Here is a 22,053-nt window from a genome sequence, read left to right on the forward strand (position 1 = left end):
GGGAGTGAGGTGAGGACGTCATGGTCAACAGAGGTGTGTGTCATGGTGATGGCGGGAGTGAGGTGAGGACATCATTGGTCAATGGAGATGCATGTCATGGGGGATTGGGCCACATGTTGGGTGCTGTGTCCTCTAGACATGCTTGGGTTTGGTCACAGAGGTCAGGAGCCCTTCCCTTGTTCACTGGGCCTGTGGTGGTCTCACAGCACACCACTATGGGGAGATGCTTTGGTGTCATAGACAGTGATGTCTCTTGGTGACACACAGCTGCCACCAGGGCCAGGAGCTAGGTTGGGCCCTCTCGTTACGCTTCCGTTCTGTAGATGGCATGGCCTGCTCCCAAATGCTAGGTGTCTGCACTGACTTATCTGTGGAGGCTTTCCCAGGACTTCACCCCGGGTCCTTACCTACCACATTACACATCAAGGACCCTGGGGGCTGCTGGGTTTTGTGGCCAAAGTGGCAGGGCCATTGCTGTCACATCATGGGTCTGTTAGAGACCCCACTTATGCTCTGAAACCTCTCAAACGTGGCAGCGTTTTGAGTCACAGCAGTATTTCCTGAGTGGCTTATACCATCTCCAGAACGCAAGGCAGCCTACCTGCAATAGAAGTGTGAGGTGCAATCACTAACTTGTCTCTTACCTTGGAGTCCTTGTCCTGGCATAGCCCAGACCACCGGACCCCTAAAAACTTCACTGACATGGAAGGTCCATGAATCCTTATAAGATTTATCACGTCAGGGCATCTGATCTAAGTAATACAACGTCATCAATGTTGTGGACCAGTGTGGTGTTCTGGAGAATGTCTTGGTCAGGCATAGTGGCCCACACCTGTGATCTCAGGGCTTTGGGAGGCCAAGGCAGGAAGATCACTTGAGTCTAGGAGTTGGAGACCAGCCTAAGCAAGATGGCGAGACCCTGTCTCTTCAAAAAATTTAAAAAATTAGCCAGGCACGGTGACACACACCTGTAGTCCCAGCTACTCAGGAGGCTGAGGTGGGAGGATCGCCTGAGCCCGGGAAGTCAAGGCTGCAGTGAGCTATGATCGCATCACTGCACTCCAGCCTGGGCCACAAAGTGAGTCCCTGTCTCTAAAAAATAAAAATAAGAATTCTAAATGATTAAGAGTCCCTTTGGACCATGTTGTGACATAGGGTCAGACCGTGAATGTCTGCGGTGCATGCAAACTGCTTCTGACCCTGCCTAGCAGTGACTGCTGAAGAGTGTGCTCACCAGATTGACACCTGTGTGCCAAGTCCCAGAGGCTGAGCAGTTCTGTTCTTTAAAGATATCAAATCTCCCACAGCACTGGGTACTGTGCTTGGGTTATTTGGGGAGTAGTCCACTGTGATCCATTGTGATCCAGTTTTCTTGCACAGTCCATACTGGTGAATTAAATGGGAATGAGGTGTAGACCAACCACCCCTTTATCTTTTAATTATTCAAGGTGGCACTGACCTCTCCATTCCATACTGGATGCAGTGTTATAATTTACTGTTTTGGCTGGGGAGTGTCGGTGTTGAGGACTTTCCTATTGTTGTGTCGAATTCACATGTCGAGGGGCCAGTGTGGCGTGTTCTGCCAGTTAGGACAAGGCAAATGAACACCAGCTTTGCCCGGGCACACGAGACCACTGAGAGACGGGCCTGGGCCAGGGATTCATTGGTGTCCTGGCCACTGCGCACACTCTGACATGGAGCCATAATCTCATTTTAGTTCCTTGGTATCAGTGTTATCTTGGACCTTGTATCCCACAGCCTTCAAAACATCCAGGGATTCTTCTTTCTCCGGTGTGCAGTTTCTCAAGTAAATGAGCTAGATCTCCTTGGGGAGGGGCAGATGAATGACTGCTGTCTAGACTCCCTCTTGTGTTGCAGGATTCTTCTGCAAGGCGGCCCCGTCTCTCCTCTAAGCTATGGACCCTGGATCTGAAAACGGACTGGTTGAGAGACAGGGAGGGAGTGTGTTTGTCCACTGTGGTGGCTGATCCCAGCCTCTGCTCACTTACTTTGATTCCTTTGAGTTCCATATTTACGGACGTTCATCTCACCAAGCAGCATCCTTGTTGGCGCTGCCCCTCTGTCCTGCCCTAGGAGTGTCACGGCTGATTAGCTGCCACCGTGGACCTTTGCAGGTCAGGGCTTTTGGTTGCCATTGGGGCCTTGCCACCCACTGTAGTGGTTCCAGGCAGCCAGCTGTGGAAGGGAGCCAGCCTCGTGTGATTGTGGGCTGCCGTGGAGCCTCTGCAGCTCCGGAGCCTTCTCTTCTGCCCAAAAGAATCCCTGCTCCATGACAGTGTCTCCTCCCATCAACCCTGGCCTGCAGGAGATAACCACCAGGGACCTTGTGCATGATGCCAGTGCCCTCCTCCCAAAATGCTCTGAGAAGCTGGTTGGCTCGTGGGCACTTAGATCGTACATGACGGGTTCTTTCTAGCATGCCCACCTCTCTGAGCCTTCTGGTCCTGTGCTCAGCATCTGCCAAGGCCGTTCTGGCACCCCCCACCTCATTTAATGTGGGCCATGAGGTTTTCCAAGCTCCTGGGAGTCATCCCCGCAGCCTGTTAGCACCTGCTTCAGGTGCCCTTGCCAGGGCATTGGATCCTGAGTCATGGGAGAAAGCTCCCCTACATTAAAAATAGTTTGTTATCCAGCCTGTCTTCCACCCATCCTCATCCAGTCCCTCCCACCATGGTCCTCCCACACTCCTCCCGCACATACCCATTACATCACACAGCCCTTCACTGAGCAGTCTGGGTTTCACTCAGCGGGACCACCGCTTCCCCAGTCAGGCTGTGAGAAAACTCGAGTTGTGAGTCTAGTGGCCAGCGTGGGAAGTGAGGTGGGTCTTGGGGAGAGTGAGCACCATTGTGGAAAGCATCCACCTCACTGAGACTCCTGCAGGTGTTCAGGCAAGACAAAGTGAGGTCCTCCAGCAGGGAGGGGGCGCTCCTGCAGGCCCAGGCAGTCCCGGGGCATCTGAGAACTCTGTGGTGGGGGCACGCCCACACTGGTGTTCCTGCTCTGCATGTCCGGCCTGCCCTCCCTCTCCGGGTGCCGACGCTGGAGCATGAGCGACTTGTGGAGCCCTCTCCAGAGCCCTGGTCCTCCCTCGAGTCCCAGGCTGGTCAGCACAATCCACCACAGACCACATTTGTGTTATGCTTGGAGTTGCTAATTGACAACTTACACTTATAACTTTTTTTTCCCCAGAGTAACTGGGGGCACTTAGCTATGGTTCACCAGCTCTGCCGTCCTTGCAGTGCCCATTCCTGACAGCCTGTGGATGCTAATGATGTCTTGCAGCATCGTTATTGCACCCCTTTCAACCCTTCACAGATTTACCCAAGGTGAAGGTTTCAGCAGTTTTAATGCTACAGCACACCGGGAGTTGCTGTCACCTCACTTACCGCCCACCAGCAGAGGAGAATCTGGCCAGTGAGCCACTCCCCAAGGGCCCCATCCTTCCATGTCAGCTTCTAAGGAACCACCTCTGGTGCCACCTGTCTTTGGATCAGAGCCTGTGATCCAAATGTGATTTTTTAGGAAGTGTTTCCAGGAATAGTTGGTGAGGAGGGCGGCAGTTGGATAAGGAAGAGATCCAGTTTTAAGCAATTCCATGTAATTTGGGCTCCTTCCTTCAGGGGGACTCTGAGGGTGGGGTGGATGCCACATCAGAGTTGTCCCAGTGAGGGGCAGGAGAGTGCAGCCCGGGCTCCTCATGCAAAGCAGGTTCTGGCAGCCTGTGGGAATCCCACATCAAGAGACCCAAGTGGGCCGGGCACGCTGGCTCAAGCCTGTACTCCCAGAACTTTGGGAGGCTGAGGTGGGAGCATCGCTTGAGCCCAAGAGTTCGAGGCTGCCCTGAGTTATGATTGTACCATTGCACTCCAGTCTGGGCAACGGAGCAAAACTCTATCTCTAAAAAGAGAGAGAGAGAGAGAGAGAGAGAGGCAGGGAGGTAGGAGGAGAGAGACAGAGGGAGAAGGAGAGACTGGTGCTGCTGGGTGTGAAAGTGCACTGGGAGCTGGTGTGGACAGAAGCAAAGTGATCACAGGGCCTGTGTGGCTGAAACACTAACGGTACCTTCTCACTTTTGAGGAAAGAAATTTCTGACTAAGTCATGGGTAAAAGATGAAATGATGGAAATTAGAAAATATAAACAACAGAAAAACAATGAAAATACTATATATTAAAGCTCATGAGATAGCTGAAGCAGTACTTAGAAAGAAATTCACAACCTTAATGTTTATATTAGGAAAAGAAAACAATGTAAAAAATTAATGAGTTTAGCATCTAACTTTAAAAGTTAGAAAAAGAATAACAGAATAAGCACAATAAAGTAGAAGAAAAGTCTAAGAATAGAAATTAAGAAAGTAGAAACCAAAGACTAGAGAGAATCAAAGTCTAAACTTGCTTCTTTAAAGACTTAAAAATTGACACACCTCTGGCAAGATTAATCAAAGAAAAATAAGAAAGGCGAAATACATGATGTAAGGCAGAGAAAAGGGTCATGACGGCAGGTACAGGAGAGATTAACGTGAATAAGGTGAAGGAGAATATTGTGAACAGTTTATTCCGGTACATTCGAAAACCGAGGTAAGTGAACACATTACTAGAAAAATGTAAATGACCGAATCTGACAAAAGAATAGAGAAAAACCCTAAATGGTTCTTTATTAAAGCATTAAAGAAGACGAGTCAATAAACAATCTTCCCATAAAGAAAACACCAGATTTTAGTGGTCTTACACATTAGGTTTCTACCTAAAATATAAGGAAGGATCATTCCACTCTTAAACAGATTTTTCTAGAGAACAGAAAAAGAGTGAACATTCTCTAACTAGGCTAGTATAATGTTGACATTAAATTTTTTTAAAAGAAGAGAAGGCCAGGTGCAGTGGCTCAGGCCTATAATCCTAGCACTTTGGGAGGCCAAGGTGGGCAGATCACCTGAGGTCAGAAGTTCGAGACAAGCGTGGTTAACATGGTGAAGCCCCGTTTCCACTAAATATACAAAAATTAGCCAGGCGTGATGGTGCACCCCTGTAATTCTAGCTACTCGGGAGTCTGAGGCACAAGAATCTCTTGAACCCAGGAAGTGGAGGTCGCAGGGAGCCGAGATTGCGTCACTGCACTCCAGCCTGGGCGACGGAGTAAGACTCTTTCAAAACATCTAAATAACCAGAACTCTGGCACTGCTGGTGGGCGTGCCAGCTGGCACAGCCTCTGGGAGGGCTCAGCAGCACCTCGAAAGTTGGACAGGTGCTTACAACTCAGTAACTGTACTCCTAGGCGTGTGTCCCAGAGGGCGTCTGCGCAGATGACCACCAGAGGCATCTTCACACCAGTGTTCCTGGCACCAGTGTTCTGCCAACCAGAGGCATCCGAGTGCCCGTCGGTAATAGAATGTACCAGTTGTTAGCGTTGCTAATGCAGTGAAGGGCCGCATAGCAGTGAAAATACACAAATGATGTGAAATTGAGCTCCCCACTGGAAACACAGCTTTGGGGGGTTTCTGTGTGTGCGCCCCTTTCCAGTGACATCAGTGTGGATGCTTCTCAGAAACAGTTTGCTGTCAGAACACAGGTGTGCGCAAGTCACAGAAGCCTGCGAACGGCCGGATGCCAGAACAAAGGCCAGGAACAGGCAAACAGAATGCATTTTCAGAGTTTATGGTAAAGCTGAAAAGACAAGCCGCGATTAACAAGAAGGAAGGGTAGTTGCTGCATCTGCAGAGGAGGCAGGGAGACCCAAGAAGGGCTTCAGAAGTGATGGTGATGTTCCGTTCGTAAAGCTGGGTGATGAAGATGTATAGATACCTGGTTTTACTTTTCTTTGGAATATTTACGCATAATATTTTACGTGACATGCTTTATGATTTAAAAAAGTTAATGATGTGAGTAATCCAAGCAAAAAAGCTGAAACCTGCCATTTAATCAGAAAAATCAGGAAAGTTTAGTCCCCCTAGCGCTGGTGTTGCGTTTCCCCATGGCTGCCTCCTCCCTGTGCGTCTCGCCCAGAAGCAGTTAGTCCCAGTGCGCTTTCCGAGAGGCACAGGTGGGCCACATTGCTGACTCCTAAGGCCTCCTCTTTGGAAACAGAAACCTTTATTCATCATATAAAGTGATGGAAACATTGAGCTCCCAGCTGTAAGGACAGAGCTTGGTGGGGAGGGGTGGTTTCTGCATGTGCGGCTCCTTTCCAAGAGGGGCGAGGACTGCTGACTGCGGGCTGACATCAGAGATGTGCAGAGAGCCCCAATGCCCAGCCGGGTTCTAGGGAAACCTCCCCACGCCCCAAAGAGGCCCTGGCGTAGGGCAGAGACCTTGATACAAGGCAGATGCCTGCTGCAATGCAGGCAGCCAGAATAACCCACACTCCGTCCCTCAGCTGCGAGACAGTCGAGCCTGGGGCTGTTTGTGGTCATTTCAGACCCTGGTTCAAGCAAGCCCTCCTTGGCAGCCCCTGCCAGCCCTGGACACCCAACCCAGCAGGTGGCGGCCTGAGAGCTGCCGGTTGGAAAGCTCAGGTGTCCCCTGGCTGCCCTTGCTCCTGGAGCCCAGGTTGTCTCCTGTTCTGCCAGGAGGAGAAAAGATGAAGGGAAAGCCGTCGTGTGGACTGATGGTGCTTTGTTTTGTCTGTGTGTCTGTTTTTCATCTGGAGCCACTTCATATGTTTACTTTGTGAATGCACTTTTTTTTCTTAGGCAAAAATATGACTGTCAGTTCCCATCCCCAACTTAAAAATCAAAATAGAGTTTTAGCAAGGGCACCCAGAGAGAGGGCTCCAAGCAAGCATGAAACTGACATTGATTTCTTTGCCTGGAAATAAAAAAAAAATAAGTGTCTGTGAGTCATCTTTGGATTTGCATTACAAACAAGAATGCAAATGAATGCCACCTTGTCTGCATAACCTACAGACTTCAAAAATATGTTTTGATCTGATATATTTTAAGAAAAATATGCAGTTTACCAAAATCCTAAAATTTTGTAGTTAAGTAATCAGAGTTTGAGTTTTTGCTTGTGTTGATGACTCATTTTCTCTTTTGTTTTCTGTTTTTGTTCTTGATTTACCTTAACCTACCTGCTGACTCACGCCATCCAACCAACATACAATGCGAAAACCCATGTCTCCGTCTGTATGTTGTGCACCTGCTGCTCACACCTCCCCAATTTGTAAATAATACGCAAATATCCATCCATGAAAACATCACATGTAGGAAACGGTTGGTTTCACAACTCTGAACGGTTCTTGCAAGTCCTTGCTTTGCTTGCTCAGCTCCCCTCCTGCCCTCTGGTTCCTGGGACTCTAGCCCACTGCCCTCTGGGCGTGTGGCTGGATGCAGCTGCACCCACTCACCTCTGGCCTGCTCCCTCCCTCAGCTCTGGGCGCCCAGCAGGGCTTCTGAGGGCCCTCCTGGCAGCGGTTTGATTCTGGGAACTGGCCTTGGGCGGGGCTTCCCTGAGACCTGCCCAAGGAGAGGGAGGTGGGGTTTCTGGAGTGGGTAAATGTCGAGGGCAGTTTTCCCTATTGGGACTGGCTCAGATTTGGGGAGGCTTTGCGGGACATGAGTTTGTCCCTGATCCCTGCGAGTCCATGGTTCCTGTTGCACAGCCATCTCCCACCTGCTGTGTCCCCATCGTGCCAATTGAGAAGGCTCAGCTCTGCCCAGGTGGCCTCTGCAGAGTCCCCTGTAGCATCTGTCCTTCCTGGACTGACCTGCCTTGGGGTGGGTGGGGTCAGGCCGGGGGTTCAGGGCTCAGGGGCAGGGCTTAGAGTCTTTGTCTTCATGATTCAGAAGGGTTCTTGTAGGGCTGAGTAGAAGAAGGGGGCTCTGCCCCTAGAGGCAGTGGAGCCCAGGCTCCCCCATTCGCATGTCACTGAACTGTGTGTGCGCATCGGTCAGCAAGCTCATGTGGAGTGCGGGTCCAACCGGAGCTTCCTGCTGGGTCTTCAGGAATTGTAGAGCCAAGATGGTTGGTAACCGACCAAACTTTAGCTGTGACTGTGGAAATTAATGTAAAGTAGAAGATATTTGAGAGTCACGTAAAAGTGAATGTTTGTGATACAGCGATTCACAGTTGCACGGAAGAGCTTGCGTTTTGAGAAAATACCATTTGATGCTGCAGAAACACCCAGGTGATGTCATCTGCATGCATCCAGCTCGTGCCAGTCAGGCCCCTGCTCAGCGTCACCTCCTCAGAGAGCCCTTCCCCACACTGCCTGTCCCGTCCTCTCTCTCCACCACAATCCACGCCTGATGTGTTACTCACGCACGTGCACGTCCCTTTCCCGTCTTCAGTCGCCCGTCTCATTAGAACGACGACTGAATGGGAGCCACACAGCAGTTTTTCTGCACCTGCTGGGCCTTGTCCTCTGGCATGGTACCTGGCCCACATCGTGGCCCACACATCTGGGTGGGGTGCCCAACCGACACTCGGGACAAGCCCTCACTTCCGTGTGACTCTGGCCAGAGGCTGTGGTGGTCTTGGATACAGGGTCAGTGGGTCACTGTCATGGCATGGTGTCCCGCAGTGCTAAGTGCAATTTTAAATCCCTTTTCTCAAGTGCTCCCCACCTCCTGGACTGGGTATCCCCATGTTTCTACTTTGTGAATGAGAAAGGTGAGGATTGAAGGGTTAGGGACCGTTGTCCCATGAAGGTGAGTCAGCCGCCATGTTGAGGGCACAATGATGTGGTGCCCCAAAGGCACCACAGACCTTTTCCCTCTCAGGGACAAGTAAGGGAGGGCCTGACCTTGAAGTAGGTGTGGCTGCAACAGAAGCCATGGACTCTGTGAGGACGGGGCAGGCTGTGTCCGGCTCCGAGGGGCTGGTCAGGAAGTCTGTGGGGATGGGGCAGGCTGTGTCCGCCTCTGATGGGCTGGTCATGGACTCTGAGGATGGGGCAGGCTGTGTCCGCCTCCGAGGGGCTGGTCATGGAGTCTGTGAGGACGGGGCAGGCTGTGTCCGCCTCTGACGGGCTGGTCATGGACTCTGTGAGGATGGGGCAGGCTGTGTCCACTTCCGAGGGGCTGGCTGAGACCAGAGGTGACGGTGCAGGTGCACGGCATGGTGCTGCGTGTGCTTCTGTCCCTTGCTGTCCTGCATGCAGCTGGCATGGTGCCTGGCTTGCCACGCTGTGCTCGAACATCTGTGGCTGCCGTCACCGTCTGTCTTCATAGCTCTCCAGGGCGCCCATCTCCTGCCCCCAGCCTCTCCTGAGTACCCATGGGAGCCCCAAGAGAAGCCAGGAGGAAGAGGGGAATGTGGGTCTCCAGAAAAGCAGAAAGTGATGGTGGCTGAGGTTGGCATTCATGTGTTAAGTCATTTGGACAAACTTACTCTCCACGCACCTCTCACCTGCCCTGTTGTTTTCCAGTCCTTCCTTCGTATGCGGCAACCTTTATTTTCCTCAGTGTCTTCAGGAAATCTTGTCTGTGCCGCTGCCTGACCATGCTATGAACCAGTGGGTGCTGTGTTGCCCCAGTCACTGCCCCTCCAGACCCATTGAGCACATGGTTTCAGAGTGGGATCCTCCAGCCCCTGGCTCGTTTGATCATCTTACATAAGGGTCTCCTGACACTGGAGACCGCGGCCCTCCACCCCTGCACCCATGTTTCTAAGATGGCTGGCTTCTCTGTGGGTCCTCGTGGCCCAGAGTTCTTGGCCATCTTGTCTACCACGGAGATTTTATTTCCCTGGCACAAGCAGGTTATGGAGCTACGGGTACACTTGTGGTGCCCTCTGGGGTCACACCCTGAGGTCTGCTGTCGCCTTGCTGATTTGGATCATAGCCCGTCCTTGTGCCCACTGGCCATGGATATCATTCAAAACCAGTCCTGCTCCCACAGTTCCAGCATCCCGCCTGAGAGCCAGTCCCTCGAGTTGAGTCGTCAGCCATCCTGCCCCTGCGAGTGGAAGTGGCAGACCCAGGCAGAGGATCCTCTGAGTACGGGTCGGGCCACTGTCCCTGCAAGGAAGAGTGAGGCCCACCCCTCCACTGATGCCTCATTCCCACATAATGGTAGCCCTGGAGAGGCGGGACGCTCTGCCAGGCCCTCACCACCTCTGCGCCTGCACGTGCTCCTGCTGCTGCTGTCTCATTCGACATCTGTGTTCTCTTTATTTGATGACTGAATCTGACAACACAAACGTGTCTCTGAGCCTGAGCTGCTTGCATATTTTAAATGCTGCAGTGGCAGGAAGCTGCTCTCAGGCTGTGTGTGGGCACCTGACCTCTAGGTAGACAGGGCAGAAAGCCTCCTGGGTCCACAAGCACCCCCATCTGTGCATGGACGCCTCCCCAGAGCCTGCTTCCCTGAAAGGGATGTGCCAATACAGTAATTCAAGTGCCCTGAGACCATGTAGAGGCTTTACTCTCAGGTAATCTGTGGAGTCCCGGGTTTATCCATTTATCCTTGTGCTTGATTTTGAGCGCCTTGGATGAGGGAGCTACACTAGACAGCCTGGGTTCTCTAGAGCAGAGGCCTGTTTGACCGTGAATTGCAGAGGTGGCCTCCGTGGTGTGGGCAGCAGAACACCTGTACCTTCCATAACTTGTCTGCGCACACCTGGAGCAGCCTCAGAGGAAGTGTCTGCCCCTCTGCCAGGTCCCAGCTGGGGTCCAGCAAGCAAGGGCTTTGCTGTCTGAGCCAGGAAGGAAAGGGCATGGCCGTGAAGCCTGGGCGGGGCTCCCTTCAGGGGTGCTCGGTGGAGAAGCAGTCATGCCCAGCACGTGGTCAGCTTGGCCGTGTCCTGCGAGAGGCGGTCACTGCTGGAGGCCCAGCCGCAGGTGATCTCCCAGCTCACCGGCCGCAGAGAGATGCCTGGGAGAACTTTTCTCTCTGTCGCTCACGGTGGGGGGTGGGGAGAGGCCTTAGAGCCAAGGAGGTTTTCTCTGATTTGCTGCATGAGAAGTGATTTGCAAGGACAAGCTTGACTTCTGGAAGATTTTCTGGTGGCCGATTGCTGCTTAGACTGTGAAGCAGACTTTTCATTTTAATCTTTTTAACCACTTTTCTTTGGGGCCACAGGGATGTGGGAAGAGGTTGTAGGGTGGCAGCAGCTTGCCTGCGCTTTCAGGGCTTCTGAAGGTCAGAGAACAATTCCTCTTCTCTGCAGAACAATTTCATCAACCTCAGCTTCCTCCGCCTCTTCCGAGCTGCGCGGCTGATCAAGCTGCTTCGCCAGGGTTACACCATCCGCATCCTGCTGTGGACCTTTGTCCAGTCCTTCAAGGTGGGCCAGGCGGGGGGCCTCCGTGCTCTCTGTCCCCTTCCTCCGTCTTGCTTCCCCCGCCCCCACCACAGCGGCCCCTCCTTTGGGAGGCTGGGAGAGGGCACGGCACGCAGGTCTCGTGGTTGTATGCATTGTCCTGTTGTCATTTATAAAGACATTTTAAGTTACCCATAGGTTCCCTTGGTCACGCTTACAAGAACCCTGAGGTGGGTTTCACGACTCCGAGTTAGAGATAAACTGGGGCATCACTTGGTGGAGGGGCTTGGTGGCCAGTGGGATGGAGCTGGAGTACGCTGAGGTCTGTGCAACCTCAAAGGCCCAGCCACTGTAGCACGAGGCCTGGGCGTGGTGGCCAGGAGGCGTCTGTAGCTGACCGGCCCCTGTCTCCGCAGGCCCTGCCCTATGTGTGTCTGCTCATTGCCATGCTGTTCTTCATCTACGCCATCATCGGCATGCAGGTGGGTGCTCCCCTTCGGGACAGAGCGTGGTCCCAGCCTCCCGTCCCCCGGAGCAGAGGGGCGCTGATCATGATTGTTAAGTCATCGTCATAATCAGTTGATCCTTAGTGAACATTCTCTATGAGCCAGATCCTGCTTTGAGCACTTTATGAACTTATGTAATCCTCTTTTCTTACTCTTTTTTTTTTTTGAGACAGAGTCTGGCTTTGTCACCCAGGCTGGAGTGCAGTGGTGTGATCTGGGCTCACTGCAAGCTCTGCCTCCCAGGTTCACGTGATTCTCCTGCCTCAGCCTCCCGAGTAGCTGGGATTACAGGCATGCACCACCACGCCCGGCTGATTTTTGTATTTTTAGTAGAGACAGGGTTTCACCGTGTTGGCCAGGCTGGTATTGAACTCCTGACCTCAAGCAATCCACCTGCCTCGGCCTCCCAAAGTGCTGGGATTACAGGTGTGAGCCACCGTGCCTGGCCTAAACTTACATAACCCTCAGAAAGAGTGTTTTATGGAGGAGGACAGGAGGTGCCACAAGATGGGGCTGCTTGCCCAGGGCCATCCTGGTGTGGAGCAGCCCTGGCCCTCGGCCCATTGCCACCTCTCCGGGTGGATGCACCTTAGTGTTCTGAGGGCCACACGGGCTTCCGCTCAGTGACGGTAGGGTGTCAGGGCACAGGTCAGAATGGGTGCTGGCTGTGTGGTGGCAGCGCATTTGAGCACAGCTGCGTTTGCCGAGTGGCCTGCACAGCAGCGGTCGCTTATTCTGTTAGTCTGGCAGCCGCGCTGGAGGACAGGCCTGACCCACAGCGGGGGTTACATGCTACTGAGGAAAACTGCCCGAGAATGCGAGCAGGAGCACATCAGATCCTTGCACTGGGCAAACTTGGCTTGCATAATTTAGATTTTCTTTATTTTGCCAAAGAACACTTTGTCAGCTATTTGGGAATAAGCATTTGAAAACCATCGAGCAGTGTCCCAGTTATAAATCTGTGGCATCTGACCACTTTTCCGACAGTAGGGACGGAGGAGGGACCCAAGGGTTAATTTGTGATGGAAGGTGCCAGCGTTTCAAAGGTTTGCTGAAAGCTGATTTCTAAACTCTATTTCAGGGATTCAGGGATTGAAGAGTTCTTTTGCTTTAAAATTTGCAGAGATCTGATGCTATTTAAAGAAATGCATCTTTTTTTTCCTGCTTTGGTCTGTGGACGTACAGAGCACGGACGTTACTGATCTCTGTGGATAGTTCATACATTTGCAGCCAGATTCCAGATTTTGGGCTGAGTACAATTAATGACCCATTTGCATTTCTTACTGTGGAAGAGTCAGTTAAAATGGATAAAAAGCCCCTCGTGCTATTGCATATGTTTTAAAAAGACATTTTCCCATGATCTATCAGACCTGTTACCAACATAATGCCTGCTTTGGAGGCGCTGATGATCCCACTTGAAAACACTTCCTGTGTTATGTGGGGCAGAGGCCTCGCAAACTTGGCTGGGGGCCGTTCTTGGGAGTGTTTCGGACTTGCCTCTGTGGACAGGTTCAGAGCTGGAGCCGGCACACGTGTGGCCACTGAGAGGGTGTCTATACTGGGAACGCGCACTGGCCTCTCCCGGGTGGGAGTTCTCTGGGGAGAGCAGCCGCCCATCTCATGTGGGGTCCTTGTGTGGCTCGCACACCCTCTCTGGCTTGGTCCACCTGCCGCGGCTCCTGCAGACCCAGCAGAGTCCGTGCCATTGCTCTTCTCCATTGCAGGTGTTTGGGAATATTGCCCTGGATGATGACACCAGCATCAACCGCCACAACAACTTCCGGACATTTTTGCAAGCGCTGATGCTGCTGTTCAGGTGTGTTGTTCGGTCAGCCCAGGCCAATGTCCGTTCTTCCATCAGTGGCTGCTTTACTCAGGATGAAGAAGGGTGGGTGCCAACCACAGAGACCGCCCACTTCTAATTCCCCAACCCCACTGGCTTCAGCAGGCCTTTCTGGTTCTTCCCCTCTCTCTGCTCATCTTTTTCAAAGGCTCCTGATATCTGCCCCAATCTCAGAATAGGCTGAAGGGAAGCCCTGAGGGAGGTCATTCTGGGAGCGCTGGGCCAGGCCGGCCTCTGCTGCCTCATCTGTGCTCCCTGGCGGCAGCTTGGGGGCCTCCAGTGAGGCTCCAGGCAGAGGTCTGGGAGGACAGAGGTGCCTAGCGGGGGCTCTCGTGATGTGCTGATTACAGGGATCGGTGGGATCGAGGGCAGTAGGGCAATAGGGGGAACTGCTGCCAGCAGAGTTTGTAGCTACTCAGTGGCCCGAGGAACCCAACTGGCCAGAACTGCTGGTCTGAACACACCTTTATTTTCCACTATTGCTCATGGGAGCTGCTGTTCCCTGGGCTCCTGGATGCAGCCAAGCCAAGTAACAGGCAGAACCTGGAGGGGCCAAGAGGCTGTGGCACAAGCTTCTGGGCATTCCGAGGTCTCCTGGCGGAGATGTGCCCAGGAGAGGGCTAAGCATCAGCTGCTGTTGTGGGCGCGGAACAGGTGCTATGGCCGTCCTGGTTTGAGAGTGAACTTGGGAGCAGAGGGGAGGTGGCAAATGTGTTTTCCTGCCTCCTGAGTCTTCCACAGTTTATCACTCATGAACCTAGGACAGAAGGAAGGAGCTCTTTTAGCGATTTACCATTTCAGTTCATGTTTGCAAATGCACTGGGCTGCTGCACAGCCAGCCCTGGGGGCTGCTCGACACAGCCCACCCTGCCTGCGGATGCGCGCTGGGGCGAGCGCAGACCCAGGCCTGCTTGGCTGAGCTGCCTGCAGAGACCCCTTGGACTCTTGTTTCTTTGCATAAGATAAGCAAGCACCCTTAGGCTGACACTGTCCCCAGATGATGTTGTTTGCCTGGGCTTTAGCTGCCGTGTTAATTTTATTTCATCATTTATTAATATTCTGCCTCATACCACAGAAGATTTAAGGCAAACCTATGAAGTCAGCCTTAGTTTTGAGGCCTTTGGTCTCACGGCTTTCTGTTTCTCCCTGAACTTTGTGTTGCCTGGGAACACCCTTATCAGTCAGGCCCGGCACAGGTTGAAGCAGCAGCCCTGCGGGAACACCCTGCCTCTGGCTGTCATCAGTGAGGAGTGGGCCCAGCTTATGCCCAGGGCTGACCACACAGACACATGGGGGTGGAGACCCAGGCCTCTGACCCACTTGTACCCTGCAAGCCGCTGGTGCTGGCTGTGTCCAGGAAGAGACTCTGTGCAGCAGCATCCAGGGTGGCTGCTCAGGGCAGGGTGCTCTTGAGGTGTTCAAGGACCAGCAGAGGCCAGGGTGCTTGGAGTGGACTGAGCTGGAACCGAGATGGGGGTGAAGTCAGGGAAAGAGTGGGCAGCAGGTCCCACAGTGCTGTGGGCAGTCATGTGGATTTTGGCATTTCTGATGAGTGAGGCAAGTCACTGGAGGGTTTTGAGAGGAGAAAGGACATGATCTGGCCTGTGCTTAGTGGCCCTGCTTCCTGCTGTGTAGGGCAGAGTGAGAAGACCAGCTTGGAAGCTTCCATAGCACAGGGCAGGCCATGATCACCTGGCCTAGGACAGTGAGGAGTGGTGAGAGCCTGGCTGTGTTTCGAAGGCAGATGAGCTGATGAACAGGATATATATAGAGAGAGAGGAGGCAAAGATGCTGCCCACGTTTTTGGTTGGAGCAGCTGGAAGGAGAGTCAGCATTTCTGGAAATGAAGACGACCAGGATGGCGTGTGTCTGGGAGGAGGTCAGGAGGACAACTGGGGCCTGTGGTGTCCACAAAGAAGTGCTCGCCCTGGTGTTGGCCCCTGGTGCCGTAGATATTTTTTAGTAAGCAGCGCTTTCCCGATTAACGGTCAGTTTGGAAATCTAGTGCCAGAAGGCTCCTTTGAAGAAACAGCATCTGTGACCCAGGCCTTGCACACGTGTGAGCTCTCTGTGGGAAGGAGCCCAAAGGAGCGGGCACGCTTGGCAGCCCCACAGGGCTCGGGCTCCCTCGAGGGCCTCTGTGGGCCTCACAGCTCTGCCCTTCTTCTCAGGAGCGCCACGGGGGAGGCCTGGCACGAGATCATGCTGTCCTGCCTGAGCAACCAGGCCTGTGATGAGCAGGCCAACGCCACCGAGTGTGGAAGTGACTTTGCCTACTTCTACTTCGTCTCCTTCATCTTCCTGTGCTCCTTTCTGGTGAGTCCTGGGCACCGTGCCCCTCCCAGTGCCACGTCTTGTCTCGGTGCAGCTCAGGCTCCCCCCACATCTCCTGCTGATCCCTGACTCCGATCCAGGCTGTGTCACAAGCTGAGTCCCTGCTGATGGCCCTTGTTTCCCAGAGATGGCGACCTCATTAGCACAAGAAAGGGCCAACGTGGTAACGGGCTCCTGTGGGCCCTTCCTTGACGTCCGTGGAAAAGGGTTACATTTCCAGGGGCAACTGTTGCTTGACTTCCAGCTTCTAGAAGGTCATCCACTGTGTTGATGGGACGTGAAGGTACAGCATCCCAGCCAGTGTGCGGGGAAAGCAGCCGGACTGGGTAGGGAGGTCGGCAGGGCAGGCCCCACAAGTGTGGATTTTATTCCACATCCATGGAAGCCTCTGGGGGCCCCACAGGGTCTGCCTGATGTTTTACAGCTTGGCTCTGGCTTCTGTGTGAGTAATGAGGACGTGGCTGCAGAACAAGTGGGGAGATGACTGGGGGCAACAGTGGCCTGGAGAAAGGAGAGGCAAGGGAATGAGGTGGGATTGGGCTGCATTTTAGAAGTAGAGCTGGCATGATTGATGACGAGAGGTGGGCGTGTGAAGAGGGAAAAGCAGGCTGCATCCTGGGGTTTTCTGGGGCCACAGGGTGAGCAGTTCTTCTGAGATGAGAGTACTGGGGAGCTTAGATTAGGTTAGGGTTGGGGGCAGCAGAGATGCCCAGTGACCTCTGGGCTGGAGATGTCAACGGGTTGTCGTTAGTGTTTGGTGTGTTTGTGGGGCTGCTTGCTATTCGCTGGATCCCTGCGAATGCGAAGCTTAGTGCAGTGACCTGCGTCCAAAGCAGCACCTGAGTGCCTGTTAGACATACAGATTCCCGGGCCACTCCCCAGACTGCATCAGGATGTCGTGGAGATGGATCCAGGAGTCTGAGTTTTAACAAGCTCTCAAGGTGACCCGGTGTGTGTTGAACTTTGATGAGCCTTGACATAGGGGAAGAACAGTGTGAGGAAGAAGGCTGAAGGCTCTGCCCCTCCCCAAGGACATTGGGGAGGCAGAAAGGAGCACTAGGTCCAGAAACTGAGGAGGAGCAGTCAGGGAGGCAGGTGGAGGACTGGGAGTGGGCGGAGGGAGGAAGTAACCAGCCATGCGCCATGTTGACGGAAGGTGATGCAAGATGATGACCGAGAATTGTTCATTGGGCCGGGTGTGGTGGCTCACACCTGTAATCCCAGCACTTTGGGAAGCCCAGGCAGGCAGATCACCTAAGGCCAGGAGCTCAAGACCAACCTGGCCAACATGATAAAACCCCATCTCTACTAAAAATACAAAAATTAGTCAGGCGTGGTGGCGTACACCTGTAATCCCAGCCACTGGGGGAGCTGAGGCAAGAGAATCACTTGAACCTGGAAGGTGGAGGCTGCAGTGAGCCGAGATTGCACAACTGCACTCCAGCCTGGGCAACAGAGCCAGGCTCCATCTCAAAAAAAAAAAAAAAAAAAGGGAGGCTGAGGGAGGAGACTCACTAGAACCCGGGAGGTGGAGGTTGCAGTGAGCCAAAATTGTGCCACTGTACTCCAGCCTGGGGGACAGAGCAAGACTCTGTCTCAAAAAAAAAAAAAGTTTGTCAGACATGGAAAGGCAGAGGCCATTAGCGCCCTTGGGACGTTGTTGCCTCCGTCAGCGGAGTGGGAGTGAAGGCCTTGTTGCCACAAGCTTGAGAGCCCATGAGAGGAGAGGAGCACAGCCGGGACAGAGTCGCTCTTGACAGTGAGCAGCACTGAGGAAACGCCTCGAGCCTGTGGCCCTGACTCCAAGGAGGAACAGCTGGCATGGGCTGAGCTTTTCTCTAGCCACATTCACTCCTCAGTACATGGGTAGAAAAGTGAATTATCCGGATTCGGGATTTCCCAGACAAGTGCAAGGAGGGAGAGAAGGGTGTGCGTAAGAGTGTGGTTATTGTGTTGGATGTGGGATCAAAGCTGGGGACAGAGGAGGGTGAGGGGCAATGCCACTGGATTGGAGGTTCTCGTGAGGACATGTTTCGGGATGCAGGTATTTGAAAAAGCGAGCCGGAAAAGTAGGCGACGTGAGCAGAGTGGGATGTGTGAAGTGGAGACTCGCGAGACAGTGAGTCCTGCCATCAGTAAACATCATTGCCGTCATGACATTATCATTGCAAGATCATTGCATTAACATTAGCATGATCACTGGTGATAAGCATGTTTAGCATGATTTGTGGGAACAGAGATGAGCTGATGGGTGAGAAGGTTCAGGAATGGAGAGGGCAGGCAGTGGTCCTCCCATCTCTGTGGATCTTGAAAACAACAAGAATGATAACAAGAATAGAAGTGGAGACACAAACAGCAAGCCCGGTGCTAAGTTTTTCATGAAGGAAGGGGAAACTTAATATGTGACGCGAACCCCAGAGAACAGGTTTCTAAAGAAGAGACCAGAGGGGACATCCATCCGCTTAGATGTTTGAGCCAGAGCAAGAACAAGTGGAGAGCACTCAGGGGAGATGGAGATACAAGGACTTGTGCTGAGGGCGGACTGTGAGCTTTGCAGGGTGCAGTAGGAGGTTGAGGTGGTTGGGAATGGTGTACACTTGAGACAGGTGAGCTTATACTTAGATAGAGAAATACAGAAGAACCTACAAAACTGTGTTTTGCTACTTACGGAAACCAAGGGAAGGATTTCCATGTTTGAGTCGTCTCCTGATCCCTCCGAAGACCCCTGTGGGCAGCAGGGAGGGTGGGCTTTTTGGAGAATCACTTTCCTGAGGCCTTGGTCTCTATACTATCCAAGGACATCTGGTGCTGTAAGAACCAGCACACCTGTGGGCACAAAGCCACACCTACTAGCCTGACCTTACCATGCACCTGGCTGCAGAGATGGGGCTCCACAGAAAGCCACATTCATGATACCACAGCACGCACAGGGCCAGCACTCACTACACATGTCCAGGATGAGTCGAGGAATCCCTGGGTTTAGCTGTCGCTCCTGTGCAGAGAAGTGGGTGTTTCGTGGCCACTGTCCTTTGTTCTTGTCCCCATGGACCTCAGTCATGGTTCTTGGCTAATCCTGGTGTCTCCTTACTGAAACTGTAATCCTAATTCTTCTGGTACTTCCCTCACAGATTGGACATGCAGCTCATGTTTTGAAACACTGGGATGTGGTTTGGTCTGATAGAGAAGTGACGTGGAGAAAATGGGACTGTGAATTTGGGGTGGGTGGCAGGACTTGGTTAGGTTGGGATTTGGTTCCATTAATTGGAATAGAGGGTGCTGACGGAAGAATAGGGAATGAAGTTGTTCGTGACAGCCTACTGATAATCGCTGAGTCAGGCACTATCAGGGTCTTATGAATACATTAAGTATTTTAGTCTCTGTGACTGTCCTGAGATTGGTACTACTGTTATTATTATTATTATTATTTTATTATTATTTTTTATTATTACAGTGAAGAAATGGAGGTTTAGAGATGTTAAAATATCTCAGCCTGAGTTTAGAACCTAAGTTTTTGAAAAGGACAGATTCCTAGAAAGACACAAATTACCATAACTGACTGAATTAAGTAGAAAATCTGAATAGACCTGTAACAAGTAAGAAGATTGAATCAGTAATCGAAAACTTCCCAATAAAGAGAAGCCCAAGACCATATAATGGCAAAGGGACACTCTTTGCTGGGAAAACGGGACATCCACATACAAAAGAATGAAGTCCTACCTTATACTATATATAAAAATTAACATAAAATTAAGAACTAAATGTAAGAGCTATTAACTATAAAGCTCTTAGAAGAAAGCATAGTGGATAAATCTTTATGATCTTTTACTTAGTAACAGGGTCTTAGATTTGACACCAGAATCAAAATAAAAGAAAAAAAAATCTGTCTACTCAAAATTAAAAACTTTCGTGCATCAAAGGAAACTATCAACAGAATGAAAAGGCAACCCAAGGAATTGGAGAAAATATTTGCAAATTACATTTCTGATAAAGGGTTAATATCATAATTGTTGAAAGAAAATCTTTTGCCAAATTAAATTTAACAGAGTTTAATTGAACAAAGAATGATTCGCAAATCGTGCAGCCTCCTGAGTCGGAGTAGTCTCAGAGACTCCAACACAGCCACGTGGCAGAAGAGGATTTATGGACAGAAAAAGGAATATGATGTACAGAAAATGGAAGTGAGGTACAGAAACAGTTGATTGGTTACAATTTAGCATTTGCCTTATTTGAACGCAGTTAGAACAGTTGGCCCCCTTTGGCCAAAACTTGATGATTGGTGTGATAATAGGTTACAAAGTCTGTTTACACTTCCATTTAGGTTATAGTTCACTAGGTACAGAGAAACCTTTAGGCTGAACTTAAAATATATAAGGAGGCAGCGTTAGGCTAAACTTGATTTAACAAAATGTATAAAGAACTTCTACAACTCAACAACAAAAGTAAAACAACCCAATTAAGAAATGAGAGATAATATCAGCAAGATGGCTGACTTTCCCCATAGTGCTTGTCTTTCTCAAGAAGACAGAGCAATGAACAAAAAATTACATTTTAATGAAAATAACTGAGGGAGAGTCTCGGAGTACGTCAGAGGTGTAACAGAGACACTGGTGAGCACAGAAACTTGGGATGGCCACTGAGAGAATGGAAGGAAACACCAAGCAAACACCACCACCCCATCCTGCAACTGGGATCAGCTGGGACCCAGGAGGAGCTTTTCCCTTTGGTGAGGGGGTAAGCAAGAGGATCCCAGGAGCCCCCATTACCACCTCAGACACCTACAGACCCCACCACTCGGGTCCCCTTCAGTCCTCAAGGCACTAAGCCCAGCTGAGGGAGCTGCCTGGAGTCCACACAGCTGTGCTCCCCGAAGAGACAATGCCAACACTGCTCAGCCCCTGTAGCCCATGTGGCTACTGTGCTCCACAACCTAGGAATTGGAACTACAGCGGGAGTGTGACTTGCTCCTGGAGTAGCCACAGCTTTCCTTTATCTGTGAGGCAAAACTGCCATCAAACTAATTGAGACTAGTGACTGACATCCCGAAGCTGAGCTGCAAGCAGCTGTTACACCCTTCCCCAAGGGACCAAGTGGAGATGGAGCTGCTTCACCTACCCTTCCCCTCCATGCCCATAGGCCAGAGCTGAAGTGATACCCTGCCTCCTGGGAAAACACTACCTTGACCACTCAGAGTGGTCACACCTCCCCACTGTCTTAAGTTGAAGCAGTTCCCTGCATCCCAGGAAATGGTGCATTGGCCACCCAGAGCAGTCACATCCCCCAAGCCTGAGTTGAAGTGGCACATTGCCCCCGCCCCCGCCCCCAGGAATCAGTGCCCTGGCTGAACTGAGGGCTGTGCATCCCAGGGCTGAACTGACACAGTACCCTGCCATCCCAGATAAATAGAGCATTGGCTCAGCCGAGACACCCAGCCCCATAGGCCAAACTGCTCTAGTGCCCTGCTTCCCTGGAGCTAGACTTGCCTCTTAGAGTCTGAGCTGCTGAGACAGCCCTGGGGAGTGGAGTTCCCTGCCTCCCCAGGGCTCAAATGACAACTGTGCTCTGCCATTCTAGGGTACTTCCTGCTACACCTGGTCTCACAGAACTGCCAAACCTCACCATCCCAGGGTCAAGAGTAACTACTACATGGTGCCTTTTCCCCGGGACCCAAGATGCCACTAAGCCCTATTGGTTCAGGTTCCTAAATTGCAGCTGTACCCAACTTCTCAGGACCAAAACTCCAGAGCACCCCTTCTTCCTGATTTAGACCAGTGCTATACCCTGCCCCCACCCCACCCAGGAATAGAATCACAGCTATAATCTCACACCTTGGGCCTGAGCTGCTTGGGAATGGCTTAGAGTCAGATCGTGGCACTGTGGGCAGTGTACACCCAACTCTGCCCCAGGGAGCAAACCTGTACCCCAAGACCCAGATGCCACAATAAGTTCATGAGATTCTAAGCATAGGACCCCAGCTCCATAGCCACTCTGAGCACCTACACCTGGAACCCAGTGGTGCTGCAGCTGATTGCAGGGCATTAGATCTGATACCAAGAGGTGTCCCCTCAGCTAAGTCTTCCCATTGTGGGGAAAACAAAACTAACAGGACCCCAAAAGCCCTTGACACTGAGGACATTTACAGCCTACACTGCCACT

The 22,053-nt window shown here is 51.9% G+C and overlaps 1 protein-coding gene across 1 annotated transcript in view; it reads left to right on the top strand.

Annotated features, from left to right (window-relative positions):
* The window catches only part of CACNA1B (calcium channel, voltage-dependent, N type, alpha 1B subunit), a 296,162-nt gene that overhangs the window by 228,984 nt on the left and 45,125 nt on the right, over positions 1-22,053 (top strand). Inside the window, exons 35-38 of the mRNA XM_011985186.1 lie at positions 11,125-11,241; positions 11,634-11,699; positions 13,448-13,539; positions 15,738-15,882. Coding sequence (XP_011840576.1) covers positions 11,125-11,241; positions 11,634-11,699; positions 13,448-13,539; positions 15,738-15,882 — 420 coding nt within the window. The remainder of the gene's footprint in view (positions 1-11,124; positions 11,242-11,633; positions 11,700-13,447; positions 13,540-15,737; positions 15,883-22,053) is intronic.

Source organism: Mandrillus leucophaeus, unplaced genomic scaffold (genome assembly GCF_000951045.1).
Source record: "Mandrillus leucophaeus isolate KB7577 unplaced genomic scaffold, Mleu.le_1.0 Scaffold28, whole genome shotgun sequence".
Taxonomy (NCBI): Eukaryota; Metazoa; Chordata; class Mammalia; order Primates; family Cercopithecidae; genus Mandrillus; species Mandrillus leucophaeus.